This window comes from Mesocricetus auratus, unplaced genomic scaffold (genome assembly GCF_017639785.1).
Source record: "Mesocricetus auratus isolate SY011 unplaced genomic scaffold, BCM_Maur_2.0 Super-Scaffold_100046, whole genome shotgun sequence".
Lineage (NCBI taxonomy): Eukaryota > Metazoa > Chordata > Mammalia > Rodentia > Cricetidae > Mesocricetus > Mesocricetus auratus.
Genome location: NW_024429223.1, coordinates 323,440 through 351,415, shown reverse-complemented (window position 1 = coordinate 351,415; position 27,976 = coordinate 323,440). Strand labels below are relative to the sequence as shown.

Below are 27,976 nucleotides of genomic sequence, written 5' to 3'. Positions count from 1 at the left end.
TTGTTTAGGGAAAAGCGAGATTTTTGGGATCTCTGCTATTATTGTGGGCCTGATAGCCACCGCCGCGGTTACTGCTTCGGTTACCGCCTCGGCCCTTGCACTTTCTGCCACTGTGCAGACAACTCAAACCATTAATGAACTATAGGCCACTGTGACCATGGTCCTAGATAAACAGGCCACTGCCAATTCTCAGATACAAGGAGGCCTGATGTTGGTAAACCAACAGATTAATTTGGTTCAGGAACAATTGGATATATTGTGGCAGATGGCCAAATTGGGATGTGAACAAAGTTGCCTGGCCTTTGTGTCACTTAGTACAATATGAGAATTTTACAAGAGCAGCTAACCTGTCAAAAGCTCTGTCTCAACATTTATTACAGAATTGGACTTTTGAGTTTGAGCAGACACTCCGTGAGTTGAGAATGGCGATCCTGCAAGTGAATTCGACGCATCTGGATCTTTCTCTGATGGAAGACCTCTCCCCTGGATTTCATCTGCATTTTCTTATTTTAAGGAATGGGTGGGGGTAGGATCATTTAGCCTAGTTCTCTGCTGTGGAATAGTGTTGATGCTTTGGATGGTGTGTACGCTCAGAGCCCAAACAAAAGGAGAAAGTGGTGGTGGCACAAGCACTTGCTGCCTTAGAACACGGAGCATCCCCTGACATTTGGTTAACCATGTTAAAGCAATAGGTCGCTGGCCTCCCAGCTCTTGCACCCCACGAGGCTAGTCTCATTGCACGGGATAGAGTGGGTAGGCTTCAGCAGCCCAAGGAGTTGCAAGGCTAAGCACTGCACAGGAGAGGTCTGCGGTATAACGACTTTCTCCTGGGAGATAAGTCATCTTGCATGAAGGTTCTATGTCATGATCTCCTTCCCCCAGAAAAAAGACATCGGACTGGTCAGGACTTCCTCTGGGGATAAGACCCTGGAGAGGAGCTTTGTACATGTTCCGAATTTGCACATGGGGATTTGACCTCTATCTCCACTCCAAAGTTGTGGGTGTCCTATTGCTTCAAAAATAAATGAATAGGGGGAGATGTGAGGAGCCGCCCTCGCTATCGCTATTGCCGTTAGAAGATGGCGCTGACATCCACTGTCAGTTGGAGTTAACTGTCGCTGTCAGTTGGAGTTAACTGTCGCTGTCAGTTAGAGTTAACTGTCGCTGTCAGTTGGAGTTAACTGTCGCTGTCAGTTGGAGTTAACCGTTTAAACTGTGCCTCTCCCGTGACGTCATCTGGGGTGATGTGCAAACCACCAATCCCGGCTCTACACATCTCACTCGGAGCTCCTAGGCTTATATAAGGGGCTGGGTTTCTTAGCTTGGGGTCTCCCTCTAAGAAGCTGATCATCTATCTCTCAAGATGCATTAAAGCTTTACTGCAGAAGGATCCGAGTGTTCTGCGTCGTTCTTGCTGGCGAGACGGTAGCGCGGGACAGTTTCAGATTGTTTATTCAGCTTTTCTATTTCCAGCATTGCCTCAGTTTGTGTTTTTTATTGCCTCCATTTCAGTTTTCAGGTCTTGAACTGTATGAATTATTTCTTTCTTCTGTTTAATTGTTTTTTCTTGGCTTTCCTTAAGAGGTTTGTTGATTTCTTGTGTTTTTTGTTTGTGTTTTCTTCCATTCATTTAAGGGAATTTCTCATATCCTCTTTGAGTACTTCCATCATTTTAATGAGGTTGTTTTGAAGGTCATTTTCTCTTGTTTCATCTGTATTGGGATATACATGTCTTGCTTGTGTAGATTCCCTAGACTATGGTGGTGTCATTCTGGTTTTTCTGTTGTTGGCTGTTTTTTTATATTCCCATCATGCCATCCCTTCTTTCAGTTGGAGCTCATGGGGTCTCTACCTCTCCTGGTGAGTTTGGATCTAAGGCTCTCTTCCAGTGTATTCAAGTAGGTCCAATACTGGAAGGACACATCCACTCTATGTGTGGAGCAGGCCCAGGTCCATGGAAGCAGGGAGATATCATGTAAATTATCTGAAACTCTCATCAAGCACAGTGCAGTGGACTGCACACTGAGGTGTGGCCAGATTTATGATGGTCCTTTCTGGCAGGGTGGGTCCATTCTAGGCTCAGAGCATGCCCAGGATGACAGAAGCAGGAGGATTTCAGTAGTTGGTGCCCAGAGCCAAGCTCCCACTTTCCTCAGGCACAGAGAAGGGTCTAGAGGGGACTGAGGATTTACCCAACTTTTAAATTTTATTATTTGGTTACTAGGTCCTTGAGTTCTTATTTCAGAAATCAGGCCTCTGTCAGTTTTGGGATTGTTGAAGGTCTTTCTCCATTCTGTGTGCTGCCTTATCTGTTTTGTCTTTGTTTTGGAGACATGGTTTCTCTGTACTGCTTTGCAGCCTGTCCTGGTACTCGTTTTATAGACCAGACTGGCTTGGTACTCACAGAGATCCACATGCCTCTGCCTCCTGAGTGCTGGGATTAAAGGTGTGCATCACCAATACCTGGCTTGTTTTGCCGTATTGACTGTGTCGTTTGTCTTATAGAATCTTCTCAGTTTCAGGAGGTCCCATTCATTAATTGCCAATCTCAGTGTCTGTGCTGTGGGTGTAATGATCAGGAAGTGGTCTCCTGTACAATGTCTTTCAAGGGTACTTCCCACTTTCTCTTTTATGAGGGTCAGTTTGGCTGGATATTTGTTGAGTTCTCTGATACATTTGGACTTATGTTTTGTGCATGGAGATAGATATGGATCTATCAGCAAACTTCTACAAGCCCACATCCAATTATGCCAGCACCATTTGTAGATGATGCTTTTTTCCATTGTGTAATTTTAGCTTCTTTGTCAAAAATCATTTGATCAAAATCTGGAAAAAGACAAAGCTGTCCTCCCTCTCCATACCTTTTCAACATTGTACTTGAAGTTCTAGCCATTGCCATATGAGAACAAAAGGGGATCAAGGGGATACACTTTGGAAAGGAAGAGGTCAAACTTTCACTGTTTGCAGATGATATGATAGTTTACATCAATGAGCCAAAGAACTCTACCAGGGAAATCTTACAGCTAATTAACACCTTCAGCAAAGTGGCAGGCTACAAGATCAACTCAAGAAAATCAGTAGCCCTACTATATACAGATGATAAAAGGGCTGAGAAAGAAATCTCAGGGAAGCATCACCCTTTACAATTGCCACAAACAACATAAAATACCTTGGAGTAATGCTAACCAAACAAGTGAAAGGCCTGTATCACAAGAACATTGAAGTTTTAAAGAAAGAAATTAGAGAAGCCCTCAGAAAATGGAAAGATCTCCCAAGCTCTTGAATAGGCAGGATCAATGTAGTAAAAATGGCAATCCCGCCAAAAGCAAACTACAGATGCAATGCAATCCCCATTAAAATCTCAGCACAAATCTTCATAGACCTTGTAAGAACAATAATCAATTTTATATGGAAAATAATCAATTTTGCATGGAAAAACAAAAGACCCAGATAGCCAAAACAACCCTGTTCAACAAGACAACGTCTGGAGGCATCACAATCCCTGACTTCAAGCTCTATTTTGGAGCTGTAGTCCTGAAAACAGCTTGGTATTGGCACAAAAATAGATATGTAGACCAATGGAATCGAATTGAAAACTCGGGTATTAACCCACACACATAGGAACATCTTTGACAAAGAAGCTAAAAATATACAATGGAATAAAGAAAGCATCTTCAACAAATGGTGCTGGCACAATTGGAGATTGGCATGTAGAAGAATGCGGATCGATCCATGTTTATCGCCATGCACAAAACTTAAGTCCAAATGGATCAAAGAACTCAACATGTAGCCACACTGAACCTCTTAGAAGAGAAATCGGGTGGTACCCTCGAACGAATTGGTACAGGAGGCAGCTTCCTGAACATAACACCAGTAGCACAGACAGTGAGATCAACAATTAATAAATGGGACCTCTTGAAACTGAGAAAGCTTCTGTAAGGCAAAAGACACAGTCAGCAAGACAAAAAGGCAGCCCACAGATTGTGAAAAAAGTTCACTAACCCCACATCTGACAGAGGGTTGATCTCCAAAATTTACAAAGAACTCAAGAAGCAAGTCTCCAAAACACCAAAGGACCCTATTAAAAAGTGAGCTGCAGAACTAAATAGAGAATTTTCAATAGAGGAGTCTAGAATGGCTGAGAGGAACTTGAGAAAGTGCTCAACATCCTTAGCCATCCAGGAAATGCAAATCAAAACCCCTTTGAGATACCATCTCACTCCTGTCAGAATGGCTAAAATCAAAAACACCAACGAAAATTTATGCTGGATAGGATTTAGTAAAAGGGGAACACTCCTTCATTGCTGGTGGAAGTGCCAACTTGTTGACTTGTGAAGCAAAATTGTTTCTAATTTAAATTATATATATGAAATAGAAGCAGTCATCAAAATCTCACAAAGAACAAACACCAAGGTCCAGATAGTTTGGGCACAGAATTCCACCAGAAATTCAACGAAGAGCTAATAGAAGTACTACTTAAATCGCTCCACACAATAGAAGCCAAAGAGACATTGCCAAAGTCTTTTAATAAGGCTACAATTACCTTGGTACACAAGACCCACAAAGACACAACTAAGAAACAGGACTACAGACAAATATCCTTCATGAACATTGATGCAAAACTACTGAGCAAAATGCTGGCAAATCATATCCAGGAACACATTAGAAAAATCATCCACCATGATCAATGGGCCTCATTCCACGCTTGCAGGGATGGTTCAACATACAAAAATCCATAAGTGGAATCTACCATATAAACAAACTAAAAAAGAGAAAACATATGATCATCTCACTAGCTGTTGAAAAGCCTTTGAGAAAATTCAACACATTTCATGATCAAAATATTGGAGCGATCAAGAATACCAGGAACATATTGAAACATCATAAAATCAATATACATCAAACCAATAGCAAACATCAAACTAAATGGAGAGAAACTTCACGTTATTCCTCTACAAACAGGAACAAGAAAGGATGTCAACTCTCTCCATATCTCTTAAGTATTGTACTTGAACTTCTAGCTAAAGCAATATGACAACAAATGAAGATCAAGAGGATACAAATTCGAAAGGAAGAAGTCAAACTTTCACCATTTGCAGATATATGATAGTTCATATAAGTGACCCAAAAACACTACCAGAGAACTCTTACAGCTGATAACTACCTTCAGCAAAGTGGCAGGATTAACACAAAAATTAACAAAAAAAATCAGTAGCCCTGGTATATACAGATGATAAATAGGTAAAGAAGGAAACCAGAGGAACATCACCCTTTACAAGAGCAACAAAACATAAACTATCTTGGGGTAACACTAAACAAACAAGTGAAAGAACTGTACAGTAATAACTTTTAGTCTTTAAAAAAGAAATTATAGAAGATAACAGAAAATGGAAAGATCTTCCATGCTCTCGGAGAGGTAGGATCAACATAGCAAAACTAAAAATCTTGCCAAATGAAATCTACAAAATCAAGGCAATACCCCTCAAAGTCACTGCAAAATTCTTCACAGACCTTGAAAGTTCAATACTCATTAATCTATGGAAAAACAAAAAACCCAGGATCGACTAAAACCAACCTGTACAATAAAGGAACTTCTGAAGGCATCACCCTCCCTGCTATATTGATATAGTGATTAAAACAGTTTGGTATTGGAAAATAACAGACAGTTAGACAAAATGAATTGAATTAAAAATCTTATTAATAATCTACACATTAACGATCAAATGATTTTTTAATAATTTAGAAATTTTACTTGGAGTATTTTTCAAAACCTAGCATATTTATTCATTCACTTACTAATCACTTTTTATTTTAATTTTTTATTATTATTTATTTTTATGTTTAAATTTAGATTAGAAACAAGGTTGCTTCACAAGTCAGTTCCAGGTCCCACTCCGTTTCCCTCATCTCCTCCCGTGCCCTCCCCCCAGCTCCCCCAATATCCCTTCATTTCCCCAGGGAGGGTAAGGTCCTCCATGTGGGTGTCCATAGTCTGTAATTTCATCCAGGGCAGGGCCTAGACCCTCCTCCAAGACTTCAGGGTGAGAGTGCCCTCACATTGTTGGATGGGAGTCCAAAGTCCATTTGTATACCCGGTATAAAGTGATCTACTACCCAAGGCTCAGTAGATTTCCTAGCCCTCCTTGCTGACACCCACATTCAGGGGGTCTTGATCAGTCCCATGCTGGATTCCCAGGCATCAGTCTGGGATTCAGGAGCTAATCTTTGTCAGGTCAGCTGTTTTTGGGTGTTAAACCAGCCCAGTCTTAATCCCCTTGGTCATCACTCCTCCCTCTCTGTCATTGGATTTCTTGAGTTCAGCTCAGTGCTTAACTGTGGGAGTCTACCTCTGCTTCTATCAGCCACTTAATGAAGGTTCTGTTTCCCAGTCCCTCTGGCTATGGGATTGTAGGGTGGCACTCCACAGATCTATGTCTAAAATCCGTATAGGAGAGATTACATGCCATGTTTCTCTTTTTGTGACTGTGTTACCTCACTCAGGATGGTTTTTTCTAGTGCCATCCATTTGCCTGCAAATGTGAGGATTCCATTGCTTTTTTCTGCTGAATAGCACTCCTTTGTGTAAATGTACCACATTTTCTCTATCTACTCTTCGGTTGAGGAATATCTAGGTTGCTTCCAACATCTGGCTTATACAAATAATGCTGCTATGGACATAGTGGAACAGACATTCTTGTTGTATGAATGGGCATCTTTTAGATATATGCCTAAGAATGGAATTGCTGGGTCTTGTGGCAGGTTTATTCCCATTTTTCTGAGGAATCTCTATATTGATTTCCAAAGTGGCTGAACAAGTTGGCACTCCCACCAGCAGTGGAGGAGTGTTCCCCTTTTACCCCATCCTCTCCAGCATAAATTGTCATTAGTGTTTTTGATTTTAGCCATTCTGACATAAGTGAGATGGTATCTCAGAATTGTTTTGATTTGCAATTCTGTGATGGCTAAGGATATTGAACACTTTTTCAAGTGCCTTTCAGCCATTTTAGATTCCTCTATTGAAATTTCTTTATTTAGTTCTATAACTCACTTTTTAATTGGATCCTTTGGTGTTTTGGAGACTAACTTCTTGAGTTCTTTGTAAATTTTTGACATCAGCACTCTGTCAGATGTGGGGTTAGTGAATATTTTTCCCAATCTGTGGGCTGCCATTTTGTCTTGCTGATTGTGCCCTTTAGCTTACAGAAGCTCTCAGTTCATGGGGTCCCATTTATTAATTGTTGTTCTCACTGTCTATGCTACTGATGTTATGTTCAGGAAGTCGTTTCCTGTACCAATCCTTTCAAGGGTACCACCCTCTTTCTCTTCTAAGAGGTTCAGTGTGGCTGGATTTTGTTGAGGTATTTGATCCATTTGGTATTAAGTTTTGTCCATGGGGAGAGACATGGATCTATCCGCATCTTCTACATGCCAGCATCCTATTAGGCCAGCACCATTTGTTGAAGACCCTTTCTTTGTCCCATTGTATATTTTTAGCTTCTTTGTCAAAGATTAGATGTTCATACATGTGTGGATTAATATCAGGGTTTTCGTTTTGATTCCATTGGTCTTCCTGTCTATTTTTGTGCCAATGCCAAGCTGTTTTCAGGATTATAGCTCTATAATAGTGCTTGAAGTGAGGGATGGTGATGCCTCCAGATGTTGCCCTGTTGAACAGGGTTGTTTTGGCTATCTTGGGTCTTTTGTTATTCCATACAAAATTGACTATTGTTCTTTCAAGTACTGTGCAGAATTATGCAGGGATTTTAATGGGGATTGCATTGAATCTGTAGATTGGTTTATGTCCCCCTTTTCATTCCTGATTTTGTTAATTAGCATGCTCTCTGTCTTTTGGTTAGTTTGGATAAAGGTTTTTCTATCTTGTTGATTTTTTCAAAGAACCAACTCTTTGTATTGTTTTCTTTGTGTCTACTTTATTGTTTTAGCCCTCTATTTGATAATTTGAAGGCATGTACTTCTCTGTGGTGAGTTAGCTTGTTTTTATTCTAGCAATCTCAGGTTTGCTGTTAATTTGCCTGTCTGACTTTTCTCTAGTTTCTTCATGGGTCACTCAGTGTTATGAAGTTTTTGTTTACCACAGCTTACAAATTTCCCCACCAGTTTGTGTATGTTGTGCCTTCATTTTCATTGAATTCTGAGAAGACTTCAATTTCTTTCTTTATTCCTTTTTCGACTCAGGAGAGATGCAATTGAGCATTGTTCAATTTATATATATTTGAAATCTTTCTTTCCTTTGTGTTTTTGAATTCTAACTTTAAATCATGGGGATCTGACAAGATCCAGGGACTTATTGCAATATTTAGTATCTGTTAATGTTTGCTTTGTTTTTGAATATGTTGTTGATTTTAGAATAGAGTCCATGTGGTATTACGAAGATGGTGCATTCTTTTGTGTTTGGATAGAATGTTCTATAGATGTCTGTTAATCCCAATTTTTTCATAAATTCTGTTATTTCTCTTATTTCTTTGTTAAGTTTCTGTCTGGTTTTTGTATCCAGTGTTGAGAGTGTGATGTTGAAGTCTCCCAGTATACATGTGTTCGTTTTATGTGTGATTTAAGTTTTAGTAATGATGCTTTTACAAATGTATGTGTATGCATGTATATTTGGGACACAGATGTTTAGATTTGAGACTTCTTTTTCATAAATTTTTTCATGTGATGCATATGAAATAGCCTTCTTCATTTCTTTTCATTAATTTCAGTTTGACATCTCATTTTTAGATATTAGTATAGATGCAGCATCTTGTTTCTTTTTTCCCACTTAACTTTGAAAGAGTTAATATTTCCACATAAACTCTAGTTTTTTTATTTTTTATCATTTTTTATTTTAATTTTAAATAACTTGTTTTACATGTCAATCCCAGTTCCCTCTCCCTCCCCTCCTCCCGCACTCCCCTTCCCCCCTCCCTCCCACCCTATTGTCAAATCCTTCCACATAGGGGATATCTAGAGTCTGCCATTTTACTCTTGGTAGGGTCCAGGCACTCCCCTAAGAGTCTAGGCTGAGAGAGCATCTCTCTTTGTGCTATAGGCACACGAAGATAGTTTGTATACCAGGGATAGACACTGATCCACAGCTCAGGGCCCCATAGGTTGCCCAGGCCTTCTCACTGATACTCACATTTTGGGGGTCCAGATCAGTCCCATGCTAGCCTCCCCACTTGCATCTTGTTTCTTAAGTCAATTTCATTGGAAGCTCTTTTCCCAACCCTTTACTCTGAAGTATAGTCTGTCTTTGTAGTTGAGGTGTATTCTTTGTATGCAGCAGTAGGATTGATTCTGTATTCATATCCATGCTGTTATCCTGTGCCTTTTTATAGGCAAGTTAAGACCACTGATATTGGTTGATATTCATGACTATTGATTGTTAATTCTTGTTTGTTTTGCATTTTTTGGTGATTGTATTGTGTGGGGGTTTCCCCCCTATTTTTTGGTTTTGGTAATTTGGGATTATATATTTGCCATGTTTTTTAAGTTAGTTACTTCTTTGTGTTGGAGTTTCCCTTCCAGAACTTTTTGTCAGGCTGGATTAGTGGATATGTATTGTTGCAATCTGATTTGTCATAGAATATCTTGTTTTCTCTATCTATATTGATTGAAAGCATTGCTGTGTATTGTAGTCTGGACTGACATCCATAGTCTGTTCATGTTTGTAGAACATCTATCCTGGATCTTCTGGCTTTCTGCGTTTCTGTTGAGTAGTCAGGTATAATTTTGGAAGTCTGCCTTTATATGTTACATGGACTTTTTGCTTTGCTGCTCTTAATATTTTGTCTTTTTTCTGTTTGTTTGCTGTGTTGCTTATTAAGTGGTAAGGGGATTCATGTTTGTCCAGTGTATTTGGTGTTCTGTAAGCTACTTGTACTTTCATAGACATGCCTTTTTTTGGTTTGGGACCATTTTCTTCTATGATTTTCTTGAATATGTTTTCTGCACCTTTCTGCTGGTCTTCTTTACCTTCTTCTATACTTATCATTCTTAGGTTTTGTCTTTTCATGGTTTCCCATTTTTCGTGGATATTTATTTTAAGGATTAGTTGGACTTAAGATTTTCTTTGGTCAACGAATCTATTTCCTCTAGTGTATCTTCAACACCTGAGATTCTCTCTGTCATGTCCTGTATTCTGTTGGTTATGTTTGCCTCGGTAGTTACTGATCATTTACCCAGGTTTGTATTTCCTGCCTTTCATCAGTTTTGTTTTCTTTATTGTTTGTATGTCAGTTTTCAAGTCTTGAATTTTTGAATTAATTCCTTCAACTTTTTGTTAGCTTTTTTTGCTTTCCTTTGTTTTTTTCCTTTATTTGTTAAAACACATTTTATTTATGTTTTAACTATTTTTATTTAGATTAGAAACATGTATTCTACAAATATCAATCCCAGCTTCTTCCCACTTGTCCCCCCACCACTCCAACCCCCACCCCCACAACCCCAGCCCAATCCCCACATCATTCCACAGGAAGTGTGATTGCTTCCTTGGGGGGGTATCTCCAGAGTCTGCCATTTCATCCAGGGTAGGACCTCGGCCCTTCCCCATTTGTCCAGGCTGAGAGAGCATGCCTCTATGTGGACTGGGCTCACCAAGTTCATTTGTATGCCATGGTGAACACTAATCTACTACCCAAGGCCACAGATATTTCTGAGGCCTCCTCATTGACACTACATTCATGAAGTCTGGATCAGTCCCCTGTTGGTTTCTTAGCTGTCTGTCTGGGGTTCAAGAGCTCCCCCTTGTCCAGTCAGCTACCTTTCTGGGTTCACCAGCATGGTCTGGACCCCTTTGTTCATCACTCCTCCATTTCTGTCTCTGGATTGCAGGGGGTCAGTTCAGTGTTTAGCTGTGCGTATCCATATCTGCTTCCATCAGTCACTGGATGAAAGTTCTAGGATGTCATATAAGGTAGTCATCATCCTTTTCATCAGGTAGGGGCTATTAATGTAGTCTCCCCTCTATTACTTAGTTTTCTAATTGGTGTTATCCTTGAAGATCTCTGGAGATCTCAATTTGAAGAGAATTGGCATTAGCTGTTCTTTGAATATTTGGTAGAATTCCACATTGAGACCATTTGATGCAGGGCTTTTTTTTGGTTAGGAGACTTTTGATGACTGTTTCTGTTTCCTCGTGTGTTATATGTCTATTTAAATGGCCTATCCTTTCTTAATTTAATTTTGGTAAATTATACCCATACCAAAAATTGTCCATTGCTTTTAGATTCTCAAATTTTAGGGATACATCCTTTCAAGTATAACCTGAATATGGTCTGTATTTCCTCGGCATCTGTTGTTATGTCCCCCTTTTCATGTCTGATTTTGTTAATTTGCATTTCACACTCTGCAGTTTGGTTCGTGTATCTTGTTGATTTTCTTGGAGAACCAACTCTTCGTCATATTGATTCTTAATATTGGTTTCCTAGTTTGTAATTTATCAAATTCAGCTATTAATTTTATTATTTATTTATTCTATATAACATATGTAATAAAATATATAATATATAATAAAAATATATATAATAAAAGGAGGAAATAACAATGGACACTGAGGAAATCCAGCGAATCAACAGGTCATACTTCAAAAACCTATACTCCACAAAATTCAAAAACTTAAAGTAAATGGACAATTTTCTAGATCAACATCACTTACCAAAATTAAATCAAGAACAGATAAGCAATTTAAATAGACCTATAACCCCTATGGAAATAGAAACATTCATCAAAAGACTCCCAACCAAAAAAAAGCCCATTTCCAGTTGGCCTCAGTGCAGAATTTTAGCAGAAATTCAAAGAACAGCTTACACGAATTCTTCCCAAAGTATTCCATGCAATAGAAACCGAAGGGTGTTTGCCAAACTCTTTCTATGAGGCTTCAATAACCTTGATACCCAAGCCACACAAAGACACAACTAAGAAAGAAAACCTGAGACCAATGTCCCTCGTGAACATTTATGCAAAAATATTAAAATACTCGTAAATTGTATCCAAGAACCTATCAAAACATTCACCATGATCAAGTAGCTTTCATTCCAATGATGTAGGGATGGTTCAACATACAAAAACCCGTCAACATAATCCACCATATAAACAAGCTGGGAAACAAAAATCACATGATCATCTCACTAGATGCGGAAAAAGTCTTTCAAAAAAATCCAACACCCCTTCATGATAAAGGTCTTGAAGAGATCCAGGATAAAATGAACATACCTAATCATAATAAAGCTATATACAGCAAATCAGCAGCTAACATCAAACCAAATGGACAGAAAATGAATGCAATTCCTCTAAAATCAGGAACAAGACAAGGCTGTCCACTCTCTCCATATCTCTTCTATATTGTTCTTGAAGTTCTAGCTAGAGCAATACAGCAAAAGCGGATAAAGGTGATACAAATTGGAAAGGAAGAGGTCAATCGTTCACTGTTTGCAGGTGATATGATAATTTATAAGTGATCCAAAAAACTAGACAAGGCAACTCTTACAGCTGTGAAATACTTTAAGCAAAGTAGCAGGATACAAGGTCAATTCAAGAAAATCAGTAGCCCTATTATATATAGATGATAAAGTGGCTGAGAAAGAAATCAGAGAAATATCACACTTTACAATTGCCACAAACAAAATAAAATATGTTGGGGTAATGCTACCAAACAAGTGAAAGACCTGTATTGCAAGAACTTTGAGTCTTTAAAGAAAGAAATTAAAAAAATTTTTTAATTTAAAAAAAATTGCCGGGCAGTGGTGACACACGCACCTTTAATCCCTGCACTCGGGAGGCAGAGGCAGGCAGATCTCTGTGAGTTCGAGGCCGGGCTGGACCAACAGCCTCAAAAACAATACAGAGAAACCATGTCTTGTAAAACCAAAAAAAAGGAAAGAAATTAAAGAAGACTTCATAAAATGGAAAGATCTCCCATGCTCTTGGATCAACGTATTTATAAATGGCAATCCTGCCAAAAGCAATCTACTGATTCAATGAAGTCCCCATTAAAATACCAGCACAATACTTCACAGACCTTGAGAGAACAATAATCGACTTTGTATGGAAAAACAAAATACCAGGATAGCCACAACAACCTTACTCAACAAAGCAACATCTGGAGGTATCACCACCGCTGACTTTAAGCTCTACTATAGAGCTGTATTCCTGAACACAGCTTGGTATTGAAACAAAATAGACAGGTAGATCAATGGAATCGAACTGAACATCCCAATATTAACCCATGCATGAATGAACATCTGATCTTTGACAAAGAAGCTAAAAATATACAATAGAAAAAAGAAAGCACCTTCAACAAATGGTCTTGGCATAACTGGATGCTAACATGTAGAAGGACTCTGATTTCACACAGAAATCTGTGGCTTCACACAGGATTCTATGACTTCATACAAGATTCTTGACATCACACAGGACTGAAACTTCAAACAGTATTCTGTGACTTCATACAGGACTCTGTGACTTCACACAGGATTCTGTCACATCACACAGTACTCTGTGACATCATACAGGACTCAGTGATCTCACATGACTATGACTTCACACAGGACACTGTAACGACATACAGGTATCTGTGACTTCACACACGACTCTCTGATTTCACACAGGAATCTGTGATTTCTCATAGGATTCTATGACTTCACACAGGACGCTATGACTCCACACAGGACTCTGTGATTTCACATAGGAATCTCTGACTTCAAACATGACACTGTGACATCACCCAGGACACTGATTTCATACAGGACATGGTAAACTCATACAGGTATCTGTGACTTCACACAAGACTCTCTGTCTTCACACAGGACTCCGTGACTTCATACAGGACTCTGTGACATAACACAGGACTCTGACATCAAACAGGACTCAGTGACCTCACATGAGTCTCTGTGACATCATACGGGACTCTGGGACATCACGCAGAACTCTCTGATTTCATAAAAGTCTCTGTGAATTACCACAGGGCACTGTGACTTCACACATGACCCTATGATTTCACACAGGACACAGCAGCCTCATACAGGTATCTGTGATTCCACACAGTACTCTTTGACTCCACACAGGACTCTGTGATTTCAAAGAGGACTCTCTGACCTCATACAGGTCTCTGAGTCATCACATAGAACTCTCTGACATCATAAAGGCTCTGTGAATTCACACAGGACACTACGACTTCACACAGAACACTGTAATCTCATACAGGTATCTGTGGTATCACACAGGACTCTCTGACTTCAACAGGACACTGTGATGTCACAAAGGACACTGTGACCTCACAGAGGACTCTGTGACCTAACACAAAATTCTGAGATATCACATAGGACTCTCTGATATCATGGCAGATACTGTGAGTTCACAAAGGACACTGTGAACTCACACAGGACTTTGTGACTACATACAGGACTGTAAAAGGAACCAACATATGTCTCTGTGACTTCACACAGGACTCTAAGACTTCACAAGTACTCTGTGAAATCACACAGGAATGTGAGTTCTCACAGGATTCTATGACTTCATACAGGACTCTGACTCACTCAGGACACTGTGACTTCATACAGGACACTGTGAACTCAAATAGGACTCTACATAAAGGCCACTGTGACTTCACAAAGGACTCTGATTTCACACAGGAACCTGGGACTCCACACAAGATTCTATCACTTCATAAAAGAATCTTTGACTTCACACAGGACTGTAATTCACACAGGATTCCTTTATTTCACACAGGACACTATGACTTCAACAAGGACATTACCACTTCACATAGGACACTGTAACCTCATACACATATCAGTGACTTCCCACAGGACTCTCTGACGTCACACAGGACAGTGTGAATTCACACACAGCTCTGTGGCCTCATGCAGGACTCTGTGACATCACACAGGACTCTGTGACATCACAAAGGACTCTGATATACCACACATGACTCTGTGATATGATAGAGGACTCAGTGACTTCATACAAGATTCTGTAACATCATACAGGACTCTAAGACATCACACAGGATTCTCTGGCATCATAAAAGACTCTCTGACTTTACACCAGACTCTGTGACTTCACACAGGAATCTCTGACTTCACAAAGGACTCTGTGACCTCACACAGGACTCTGTGACATAGGACACTGTGACATCATACAGTACTCTGAGACATCACATGGGACTCTCTGACATCATAAAGGACTCTCTGACTTCACACAGGACACTGTGACTTCACACAAGAAACTGCGATCTCACACAGGACTCTGTGATATCACACAGGATTCTGATACATCGCAGAGGACAATCTGACATTAAAAGATTTTGTGACAAGAGACACTTAAGAAAGTGCTCAACATCCTTAGCCATCAGGGAAATGCAAATCAAAACAACTCTGAGATACCATCTTACTCCTGTCAGAATGGCTAGAATCAAAAACACCAAAGACAATTTATGCTGGAGAGGATGTGGAGAGAGAGGAACACTCCTCCACTGCTGGTGGTAGTGCCGACTCATACAGCCTCTTTGGAAATCAGTATGGAGATTCCTCAGAAAAATGGGAATTAATCTACCACTAGACCCAGCAATTCCACTCTTAGGCATTTATCCAAATGAGGCAGGTTCATACAACAAGGGCATCTGCTCCAGTGTGTTCATAGCAGCATTGTTTGTGATAGCCAGAACCTGGAAGCAACCTAGATGCCCCTCAACTGAAGAGTGGACAGAGAAAATGTGGTACATTTACACAATGGAGTATTACTCAGCAGAAAAAAACAATGGAATCTTGAAATTCGCAGGGAAATGGATAGCACTGGAAGAAACCATCCTGAGTGAGGTAACCCAGTCGCAAAAAGACAAACATGGTATGTACTCACTCATATATGGATTTTACACATGGATCAGGATAGTGCCAGTCTGCACTTCCACTGATAGTCTGGGAAACAGGAAAGAACTTAAAAGATATGCATATATGCATAGTACCCAAGAGAAGAGGATGGAGACAAGATCCTCTGAATGGATGGGGAACATGGCAAGGGGTGGGGGGGAGTGGGACCTGGGAAGAAGAGAGGGGTGAAGAGGAAGGGAGTTGGTCAGGGGGAACAGGAAGTTGAGGGGGTGGGGGTAGAATAGGGGGAAGAGGGAATCATAGGATCGAAGACAGATCAGGCACCAGAGTGACCTCGAGTGATCTAAAGGGATAACACCAAGCTAAGCAATAGTGGAGGGACCACCTCGAATGCCCATTGCTGATAATGAACTTGATGTCTATAACCATCCGGGAGCCTTCATCCTGTGACTGATGGAAGCAGAGGCAAACACACAATTAATCACTGAACTTAACCCAAGGAACCCAGTGACAGAGAGAGAGGAGTGATGAGCAAATTGGCAAAGAATGGGCTGGCAAAACCAGCAGAGACAGCTGATCTGAACAGGGGAGAGCTCTTGGACCCCAGACCGACAGTGGGGAGGCCAGCATGGGACTGATCTGGACCCCCCAAATGTGAGTGTCAGTGAGAAGGCCTGGGCAACCTATGGGGCCCTGAGCTGTGGATCAGTGTCTATCCCTGGTATACAAACTGTCTTCGTGTGCCTATAGCACAAAGAGAGATGCTCTCTCAGCCTGGACTCTTAGGGGAGTGCCTGGACCCTACCAAGAGTAAAATGGCAGACTCTAGATATCCCCTACGTGGAAGGATTTGGCAATAGGGTGGGAGGGAGGGGGAAGGGGAGTGCGGGAGGAGGGGAGGGAGAGGGAACTGGGATTGACATGTAAAACAAGCTATTTAAAATTAAAATAAAAATGATAAAAAAAAAAGATTTTGTGAGTTCACACTGGACACTGTGACTTCACACAAGACTCTGTGATATCACACAGGACTCTTTGACTTCACTCAGGACTCTATAACTCCACACAGGACTCTTTGACTTAATACAGGACACTGTGACCTCACACAGAACTCTGTGACTACCTACAGGATACTGTGACATCACAAAAGACTGTGACTTCACACAGGACACTGTTCCTTCATACAGGACACTGTGACTTCACACGGGACTCTGTAACATCACACACAACTCTGTGAATTCACACAGGAATCTATGTCTACATACAGGACACTGTGATTTCACACAGGACAATGTGACATCACACAGGACTTTAAGACTTCATACAGTAATGATGACAGCTGATTATATAGGGGATAAAATATATTTATTTACCAGAGAAATAGCAAGTCACACAAGCTAGGAGTGAGAAGCGTGGCTGGCTTCCAAAGAAATGGAGGTCCTTTTTCCTTTCACTTCCTTTTATCTCTACCTGCGCTAATTTACTTGTCCCTGACCTCATGCCTCATGGGAAGATAGCATTGTGGGGTTCACTCCTACAATTCCCCTTTTAGTCTAAATAGAAGATTTAAATTTGATACAAACTCAAAGATATACAACACACACACACACACACACACACACACACACACACACATATATATATACAGAGAGAGAGAGGGTGATAATTAAGTTATAATCTACTTATCATAAGCTAAACATATCCATTCTACCTAAATTATAAACTTATCTGAAAAGGATGCCTAAGTCTGAGCACTAAAATAATTGAAAATTAACACTAACAGGTGTAAACTATCCTCTAATATCAATAGTAGGGAGAAGGGACGTGGAATTCTCAAATTTACTTCCTGCTGAAGTGGGACGATGACAATAATGGGGACTTGTGGGAAGAAATTGTTAGTGTAACAAGAGTCTTAAGTAGGTTAATTAGTCTCTGTTTGGCAGGAGATGCTTGAATGAAGTTCTTGATTGGAGTTCTAATTTTGATTGAAGCTCTTATATGAAGCTCTGGTCAGATTATAGAAGATGCACTGTATCAGTTCCTTGTTCTGGAGATGTGTCGAGTTGTGTAGTTCCAAGCTGCTTTCAGGATGGTGCTTGTCAGGTTAGGTCGATGATGTGGGGCAGTTCAGATGTATCCAGTTGAATCAGGCAGAGTCGGGGAAGTGAATCCATTCTCTTTCTGAAGCAGTTGAAGAATGCTGTCAGGAAATCCCTTTCTCTGGAAAACTGAAACATTAATGTTAGGATATAAATTTTAACTTTTATATGTAAGTATTCTGGGAAAGGCAACCCTAAGGAAGATAATAAACATGAAGGAGATTAGAATTTCAGAAAAAGAACCAAGTATGCACACATGACAGTCCCTATTTTTGTTTTCTTCTGTCTTATAGCAATGGCTCTTTGATATAATATGGAAAGTCTGAATTGTATTTTTACAATATGCTTGTGTTTAAAGCAGCAGAGAAAATCCAACTCTAAAGCCAGCGTTAATTAGATGAATTGGGACTAAGGCATATTAAGAAGCAAAGAAAATAGAAATTATAATAACAAAATAGAGAGATTTAGACATTGATAGCATGTTGTATTATTGCATTTTTGATGGTCCTCTGGGTAGCTATCCTATCTTCTTTAGGTATCCACATACCTAGTATTTTTCACTGTTCAGAACTAAGTTTTCCTGTAAAGAAACAAGAACACTTCTCTTTCCTTTTATGAGGTCTCCTTATGCACAGCAGTACATGGTAGAATTTGACCTTGTAGCTGAGCCATCATCTTTCCTCTTTCTGAGACTTCTTCTGTTTTGATCGAATCTTAATTAATTTCGATGGGACCCAAATGTTTTCTTCTACTGTGGAAACAAAAGCAAAATCCATTCCCCAATGTAACACATATCCTGGTTTCCAGACTGAGGTCATAACATCCTTAAAATACACCAGTGGTTTAGTTCAGAAGTCTTCTCTGTAGTCCAGTGTCTTTCTGCTGCAGTTTTCTCATTAGCATTAAGAAACTTGGACGTTAGCAAAGCATTATGTAACCTGTTTTGAGGGTCTATGTTCCCCCTTGCTGTTTATGAAGCATCTCTTTTAAGGTTCGATTAGATCTTTCAACCACTGCTTGTCCTGTGGGACTGTAAGGTATACCAGTTACATGTTTTATATTATAATATTTGAAAATATTGTTCCAATTTACTGGAGACATATGCTGGAGCATTGTCAGTCTTTATTGTTTTTTGTATGTCCATAACAGCCATGCCCCTCTAAGAGGTGTGTGATAACAGAATCAGCCTTTTCAGATCTGAGGGCAGTAGCCCATTGGAAGTCTGAGAATGTGTCTATAGTATGGTGTACATATTTCAAACTGCCAAATTCTGGGAAGTGAAATGCATCCATTTGCAAAAGTTCATTTCTGTGAATACCTTTAGGATTACAACCTGCTGGTAACAGACTTTGACTGTAGAATGAGAAAGTGGAGCAATTTCTTACTATTTCTTTGGCTTGTTGCCAGGTGATAGAAAAATCCTTCTTTAAACCTTTGCTGTTAACATGGTGTTTCTAATTAAATTCTGAAGCTTCCAACACATTACCTACTAATAAATGATCAATTTCATTATTGCCTTGTGCCAGAGGACCTGGCAGACCTCTATGGCATCTGATGTGTGTTATATATAAGATGAGTCCTGTTTCTGATGGTTTCCTGTAATTGAAAAAACAATGAGGATAATTCTGTACCAGCAGGAACAAATTCTGCAGGCTCAATGTGCAAGACAACTCTTTACGCATACTGAGAATCCGTGACTATATTGCGAGGCTCAGTAAAGACTTTAAGTACCATGAGAATGGCTTATAACTCTGCCTTTTGTACAGAGTTGTAAGGGCTTTGAACTACTTTACATATATTTCCTGATTTATACCCTGCCTTACCTGATTTGTTTGCATTCGTGTAGACGGTAAGAACTCCAGAAATAGGTGCTTTTCTCACGATACATGGAAGAATCCAAATTGTTTTCTTTATGAATTTGATTCTCTCTGTTTTGGGATAGTTGTTACTAATAGTTCCCAAAATGTCACTGCAAGCTATTTTCCAATACTCATTATCCTTCCACAAGGAGAAAATTTCCTCATTATTTAAAGGTACATGATTTCAGCTGGGTCTTTCCCAGTCAGTTGATGAAGCCTTAACTTACTTTTTAATATCAAATTGGAGATTTTTTCTATATATATTTTCAATTTTTCATTCTGTTTATGTGGCAAAATACCCATTCTAGGATGATGTCTTCCATCTGCATTAATAATACTGAGGGGTATTCTCTAGATGGTAAAATAACCAGAATGCAGTCCAGTTTTGGATCCATTGGTTCTTCCAATATTCTCTTTTCTACCCATTCTAATTCTTTTTCAGCCTCAGATGAAAGTACTCGTGGACTATTTAGGTCTTTATCTCCTTTTAAAGCCATTTTAGGTGTTTTAAATCATGCCCTTCCACACCAATAATTGTCTGTAATTGAGAGAATTCTAATAGTTTCTGAAGATCATTAAGAGGCTGGTAACGATCTCTTCTGATCTGTACTTTCTGAGGTCTGATTTTCTGAGAGTGTATTTTATAACCTGGATACTTAATAGAATCTCATCTTTGTATTTTTTCTGGGACAATTTGTAATCCCCAGAGAGGCAAAGTTTCCTTTACTGTTTCAAACACCTTTTCTAAAGTATCCTTATTTGAATCAGACAGTAATATATCATTCATATAATGACATATTAATGAATGTGGAAATTTTTTATGAATTGTTTCTAGTGGTTTATGCACAAAATATTGACACAAAGTTGGGCTGTTTAACATACCTTGAGGCAGCACTTTCCATTGGAATCACTGTACTGGTTGGGAATTATAGGTAGGTACTGTGAAGGAGAACTTTCTCCGTTGTTTTCTTGTAACTGTATGGTGAAGAAGCAATCTTTTAAGTCTATAACTATAATTGGCCAATCCTTAGGTATTAGAGAAGGTAGTGGCATCCCAGGTTGTAGAGATCCCATAGGATGAATTACCTTGTTGATGGCTCTAAGATCAGTAACCATTCTCCACTTACCAGACTTCTTCTTGACAAAACAGGTGAATTCCATGCACTAGTTGATTCCTCAATATGTCCAGTATCTAGATGTTCCTGAACTAACTTCTCCAAAGCCTCTAACTACTCAGATGTCATAGGCCATTGACCTACCCAGACAGGTTCATGTGTTAGCCATTTTAAGGGCAGAGCTGTCAGTTGCTCTGTAGGCTTAGCAATAGCATCCTGTTTTTGTACAGCATGTATGTTTGGCATCTGCTTTCTGTAATGCCTTACAACATTTCTACTACCATCTAGCGTCTGTCTATTATTAATATCTGATACAGGAGGAATGTTAATTTGGGTATTCCATTGCTGTAATAAATCACGACCCCAAAAATTCATAGCAATATGTGTGACATATGGCCTCAAACTTCCTCTCTGCCCTTCTGGTCCAATACATTCTATCCATCTGACACTTTTTTTCACATGAGACAAGGTCCCGAAGAAATTGAATATTTACATCTTTAGAGGGCCAACCTACTGGCCAGTTTTTCTTAGTTAGTATTGTTACATCTTCCAGTGTCTAAGACACTGTAAAATAATTTAGTATTCATTCTTACAGCTAATTTGGGTCTATGATCTTGTACAGAAGTTTGCCAGAATATACGTTTTTTGTTTCCTCCAGTATCAACTAGCTCCTCCTCAATAACTAATCTGTTATCCACAATGCCATTATTCTTTACAATAGGCTGTGGATAATCTAATTGTCCTGATAGAGGCTGTACTCCACCGTTACTGGGAAAGAACGAATCACCTTTTATCTAGGGGGCCTCTACAGGGAGGCCCCTGGGCATGTTTCCCAGCTGCAAAGGCTTACCTTGTGGGTCTGTAGTTGACCAACATTCTTTGGTCTAGTGTCTGCCTTTTCCACAACTCTTGCAGAGACCAGGAGGCTGAGACCTTCTGCGTAAAGCATTTCTGGTAGAAGCATTATTTCTAGGAATGCTTTGTCTACAAATCCTATTCAAATATCCTTTTTTACCACAATTAAAACATCTAGGGTTTCGATGTCTTTGAAACTTCTGAAGATTGTTTCCCTAACCCAATACAGTATTTCCTATTGGATAGGCAATTTTTCATCCTGATTCCTCTTAAATCCTTTAGAAATGGCCTCTCCTATCCAGGTTGCTGTCTCTAGATTGTGATACTCAACATAAGTTGTATATAAGAACCACTCCTTGTGGTGAATGATTGTTTTGATGTGTTCTTGGATCCGATTTGGCAGTATTTTATTGAGTATTTTTGCATCAATGTTCATGAGGGATATTGGTCTGAAGTTCTCTTTCTTAGTTGTATCTTTGTGTGGCTTGAGGATCAAGGTTATTGAAGCCTCATAGAAAGAGTTTGGCAAAGACCCTTCTGCTTCTATTGTGTGCAACACTTTGAGAAGAATTGGTATAAGCTGTTCTTTGAAATTCTGGTAGAATTCTGCACTGAGGCCATCACGATCAAGTAGGTTTCATCCCAGGGATGCAGGGATGGTTCAACATACGAAAATCCATCAACGTAATCCACCATATAAACAAGCTGAAAAACAAAATCACATGGTCATCTCACTAGATGCTGAAAAAGCCTTTGACAAAATCCAACACCCCTTCATGATAAAGGTCTTGGAGTGATCTGGGATAACAGGGACATACTTAAACATAATAAAAGCTATATACAGTAAACCAACAGCCAACATCAAACTAAATGGACAGAAAATAAACTCAATTCCTCTAAAATCAGGAACAAAACAAAGCTGTCCACTCTCTCCATACCTTTTCAACATGGTACTTGAAGTTCTAGCTATTGCCATACGACAACAAAGGGGGATCAAGGGGATACAAATTGGGAAGGAAGAGGTCAAACTTTCACTGTTTGCAGACGATATGATAGTTTACATCAATGACCCAAAGAACTCTACCAGGGAACACTTCGAGCTGATTAACACCTTCTGCAAAGTGGCAGGCTACAAGATCTACTCAAGAAAATCAGTAGCCCTATTATATACAGATGATAAAAGGGCTGAAAGAGAAATCAGAGAAACATCACCCTTTACAATTGCCACAAACAACATAAAATACCTTGGGGTAACGCTAACCAAACAAGTGAAAGACCTGTATCATAAGAACTTTGAATCTTTAAAGAAAGAAATTAAAGAAGCCCTCAGAAAATGGAAAGATCTCCCATGCTCTTGGATAGGTAGGGTCAATGTAGTAAAAATGGCAATCCTGCCAAAAGCAATCTACAGATTCAATGCAATCCCCATTAAAATCCCAGCACAATTCTTCACAGACCTTGAAAGAACAATAATCAATCTTGTATGGAAAAACAAAAGACCCATGATAGCCAAAACAACCCTATTCAACAAGGCAACGTCCGGAGGCATCACCATCCCTGACCTCAAGCTCTATTATAGAGCTATAGTCCTGAAAACAGCTTGGTATTGGCACAAAAATAGACAGGTAGACCAATGGAATCGAATTGAAAATCTGGGTATTAACCCACACACGTACGAACATCTGATCTTTGACAAAGAAGCTAAAAATATACAATGGAACAAAGAAAGCATCTTCAACAAATGGTGCTGGCACAATTGGAGATTGGCATGTAGAAGAATGCGGATCGATCCATGTTTATCGCCATGCACAAAACTTAAGTCAAAATGGATCAAAGACCTCAACATAAATCCAGCCACACTGAACCTCTTAGAAGAGAAAGTGGGTGGCACCCTTGAACGAATTGGTACAGGTGACAGCTTCCTGAAAATAACACCAGTAGCACAGACAGTGAGATCAACAATTAATAAATGGGACCTCCTGAAACTGAGAAGCTTCTGTAAGGCAAAGGACACAGTCAGCAAGACAAAAAGGCATCCCACAGAATGGGAAAAATATTCACTAATCCCACATCTGACAGAGGGTTGATCTCCAAAATTTACAAAGAACTCAAGAAGCAAGTCTCCAAAACACCAAAAGACCCTATTAAAAAGTGGGCTGCAGAACTAAATAGAGAGTTTTCAATAGAGGAGTCTAAAATGGCTGAGAGGCACTTGAGAAAGTGCTCAACATCCTTAGCCATCCGGGAAATGCAAATCAAAACAACTCTGAGATACCATCTCACTCCTGTCAGAATGGCTAAAATCAAAAACACCAATGACAATTTATGCTGGAGAGGATGTGGTGAAAGGGGGACACTCCTCCATTGCTGGTGGGAGTGCCAACTTGTTCAGTCACTTTGGAAATCAGTATGGAGATTCCTCAGAAAAATGGGAATAAACCTACCACAAGACCCAGCAACTCCTCTCTTAGGCATATATCCAAAAGATGCCCATTCATACAACAAAGATGTCTGTTGGGGGAAGTCCTGTGCATTTGTCAATAAAGTACTGTCTGGCCAATAGAAATCCTGGATAGGAGGGACTAGGAGTCACGGAGGATTCTGGGAAGGGGAAACACAAGAGAGTCAACATGTGACGCCATGGGGGTAGGACACCGGGAACTATTCTCCGGTAAGAAACATACTTAGATTAACAATTATGGGGTAATTACTTAAGGCAGAGCTAGCCAGTAAGAGACAAACAAGGCCAACAGCTTCATAATTAATATAGCCTCCTGTGTGTTTATTTGGGACTCATGCGGATCTAGAACCAGGCTGGCGCGGCAAAGCCCAGGCGACTGGCGGGGGATAAACCAAAGCGGATAGCAAAAGGAAAAGCTGCCCTTAACAGATGTCTGTTCTACTATGTTCATAGCAGCTTTATTTGTAATAGCCAGAACTTGGAAGCAACCTAGATGTCCCTCAACCGAAGAGTGGATAGAGAAAATGTGGTACATCTACACAATGGATTACTATTCAGCAGAAAAAAAATAATGGAATCATGAGATTCGCAGGCAAATGGATGACACTAGAAGCAACCATCCTGAGTGAGGTAACCCAGTCACAAAAAGAGAAACATGGCATGTACTCCCTCATATATGGATTTTAGACATAGGTCTGGGGAGTACCAGCCTACAATCCTATGGCCAGAGAGTCTGGGAAACAGAAACTTCATTTAGTGGCTGATCGAAGAAGAGGCAGACTCCCTTGGTTACGTACTGAGCTGAACTCAAGAAAGCCAGTAACAGAGAGGGAGGACTTATGATCAAAGGGATTAAGACTGGGCTGGTTTAACCCCCAGAAACAGCTGACCAGACAAAGGTTAACTCTTGAATCCCAGGCTGATGCCTGGGAATCCAGCATGGGACTGACCAAGACCCCCTGAATCTGGGTGTCAGTGAGGAGGCCTAGGGAATCTATTGAGTCTTGGGCAGCAGATCAGTACCCATCCCAAGTATACACACGCACTTTGGACTCCCATAGAACAATGTGAGGTGCACTCTCACCCTGAACTCTTGGGGAAGGGTCTAGGCCTTGCCCTATATGAAATGACAAACTATGGACACCCCCATGGAGGGCCTCTCCCTCCCTGGGGGAATAAGGGGATAACGGGGGTGGGGGGAGGGCACGGGAGGAGGGGAGGGAACGGGAGAGGGACCTGGAACTGACTTGTGAAGCAACCTCGTTTCTTATCTAAATTTAAACTGGAAAATAAAATATAAAAAAATAAAAAAAAGAAAAAAGAAAAAAAAAGAACCATTCCTCCAATGGTGCTGATCTGATCTTTAATGACCACAGTATCTGTTTATATTGTTGGTTTGCATTCTCATAAGCCAAAGATTCTGTAAGAAGTTGCCTAATATAAAGTCAGTTATCTGTAAATCTACTGCTCTGGATAAGCTTTGTAAGAATTCAGAGAATCTTTCTCTCAGACCTACCTTGCGTCACTTTTGAATATGATTCAACTTTTTCCCCTGGTTCACAAACCTTATCCAAAGCATTTAGTGCTGTTGTTTTGCATAAATGAAATGGAAATGTATGCTCATCATAATCAGCTTTGGACTTGTGGGTCAGAAAATTGCTTCTTCCCAATAATCTTACTTTCAGAAGCTTCAAAGCCGTCCTTCAAACCCTGAAGTTCAAGGGCCTTGGCTTCCTGTCTCCACAAAGCTTTCCCCTGTTTTGGGGAAGATTGGTCCAGCACTGCAGATATTAAATCATGCCAATCTAAGGGAGTTATCTTATTAGTAGTAGCCCATGTGCTTAGTAACCATTTTACATGAGGGATTGGACCCCAAAAGACATTATCACTTGCTTTACAGCTTTCATTTCTTTCAGGGGAATAGGTTCCCATTTATGTGTAGTGGAACCAGTTTGGTTCCTCTGCAATGCTGGCTTTTCTATCATGGTTACTGGAAAGGCCACCTTAGGATGTCTAGTAGCTATATTTTGTTTATTTCCTGATAGCCTAACATCTGATGACTCAACATCTGATGTTTCAGATGATGTATCTTTTAAAGATTAAATTTTGCAACCATGTCATCCCTTAGGTCTTGGATTTCCTGTATTAAATTTTTTTCCAAGTCTTTGGACTCTTCAGTTAAACATGATTCCAAGCTTTTCATACTATCTGCCCTAAAAACTCCAAAGGCGTCTATTTTTCCTTCCAGAAAACACATTCAGTCTGCTATATAGTCATTATTATCAGACACAGATTGAATTGACCCTGCTAATTTGGAAAATTCCTCCTGGCTAGACCCCATCTTAGCCATAAATTCAGTGGACATTGAATTGAATGTATCCCAAAGGTCTTTCTGATCAAATTCCAAATTATCTGTTTTGTTAACTAAACCCCCCTTTTCCTGAATTTTTGACTCTAGTTTTTGAATTGACGCTGCTAATTTAGAAAATTCCCCCTGGTTAGACTCAATATTAGCCATAAATACAGTAGACATTGAATTAAACGTGTCTCGAAGGTTGTTCTGATTAAATTCCAAATTATCCATTTTGGTAGCTAAATCACCTTTTTCTGAATTTTTGACTCTAATTTTTTAATCATTTGTACATGTGTCTTCCATGTGATTAGATATATTAACACACTAATCACAAGCATTGTACACATATACGTATGAAAAATATCATAATTGTCTTTTACTGTATAACCCATTACGTTGGTAACGAAATCTCTAAAATCGTGCAGTGTTAAATTACCTGTCATATTATAATTAGATGTTTTTACCACCAATTAATAATTCCTAAATTGAAACCTCGTGTATGTCTTAGATTTAAAATACCTGTAGTTCCCGTAATTGGCCAGCAGATGGAGCAGGTGTACCGCCAAACACTGCTTCTCTGTGAAAAATCGGATGTTTCCCAAGGAACTTGTGGAAATTCAGTGAACAGATTTGGGAGCAAAGAGGGTTTGGGGAAGTTTGTGGACATGCCGTACTGTAGCAAAGCTCACAGTGGCGTTATTAGCTGCTAAGCCAGTGGAAGAGAAATGTTGATAAACGCAGGTTTTTCAGGTCACTGATTGCGGGGAGTGCGCAGGTGAGCAGGTGCGCATAATGTGCTGTGGCAGTTAGGGCAGTAATTGTGCCGCGGATGGGAGGGGCTTGGACACCGGGACGGCTGCGGGAGGCCAGGGCTTCCTGCCCCTGGATCTGGACCGGCAGCACAAGATGTGAGGTGGACAGGTAAGCACACGGAGTGCTGAGGTAGCGTGGTCCTACTCTCGCAGATGAAATGGCTGCTTTTTCAGAAGAATGGGATTTGAATTGAATTCGGGAGAGGTGGAAACTGCTGGCTCTGGCATGAGCCCGCGTAGCAGGGAGAGGGAGAAAAACGGGCGTGCTCCAGGAGCTAAGGGAGCACATGATGGGCAGCTAGCGGGTGGGGGCAATGCAGCTGCAGCTGCAGCATGATGGCAGCCCAGGATCTGGAGGCACAGCATCCTGCAAGGCGGCTGGAATGCCGATTGCACTCACCTTAGTTATCAATGGCTGTGTTGTGCAATTATGTCACCCAACCACAGATGGCTGATGTACTTTTTTCTGGCCAAGGCCCAGCGGGCATGCAGGTGAGGGAGAGGAGGGTAACATTCACCTCGGGAGCCAAGCCAGGCAGCCACCGGCCACAGAGATGTGGGCTTCCAATCCACTCAGCTTCCACCAGATAATGAT

General features: G+C 40.2%; 1 protein-coding gene across 1 annotated transcript in view; it reads right to left on the bottom strand.

Moving 5' to 3' along the window:
- LOC101840685 (pregnancy-specific glycoprotein 22-like) overlaps nt 1–27,236 on the bottom strand; it is a 128,328-nt gene extending 101,092 nt beyond the window's left edge. The window contains exon 1 of the mRNA XM_040735435.1: nt 27,089–27,236. Within this exon, the coding sequence (XP_040591369.1) occupies nt 27,089–27,236 (148 nt within the window). The remainder of the gene's footprint in view (nt 1–27,088) is intronic.
- Nucleotides 27,237–27,976: the final 740 nt, after the last annotated feature.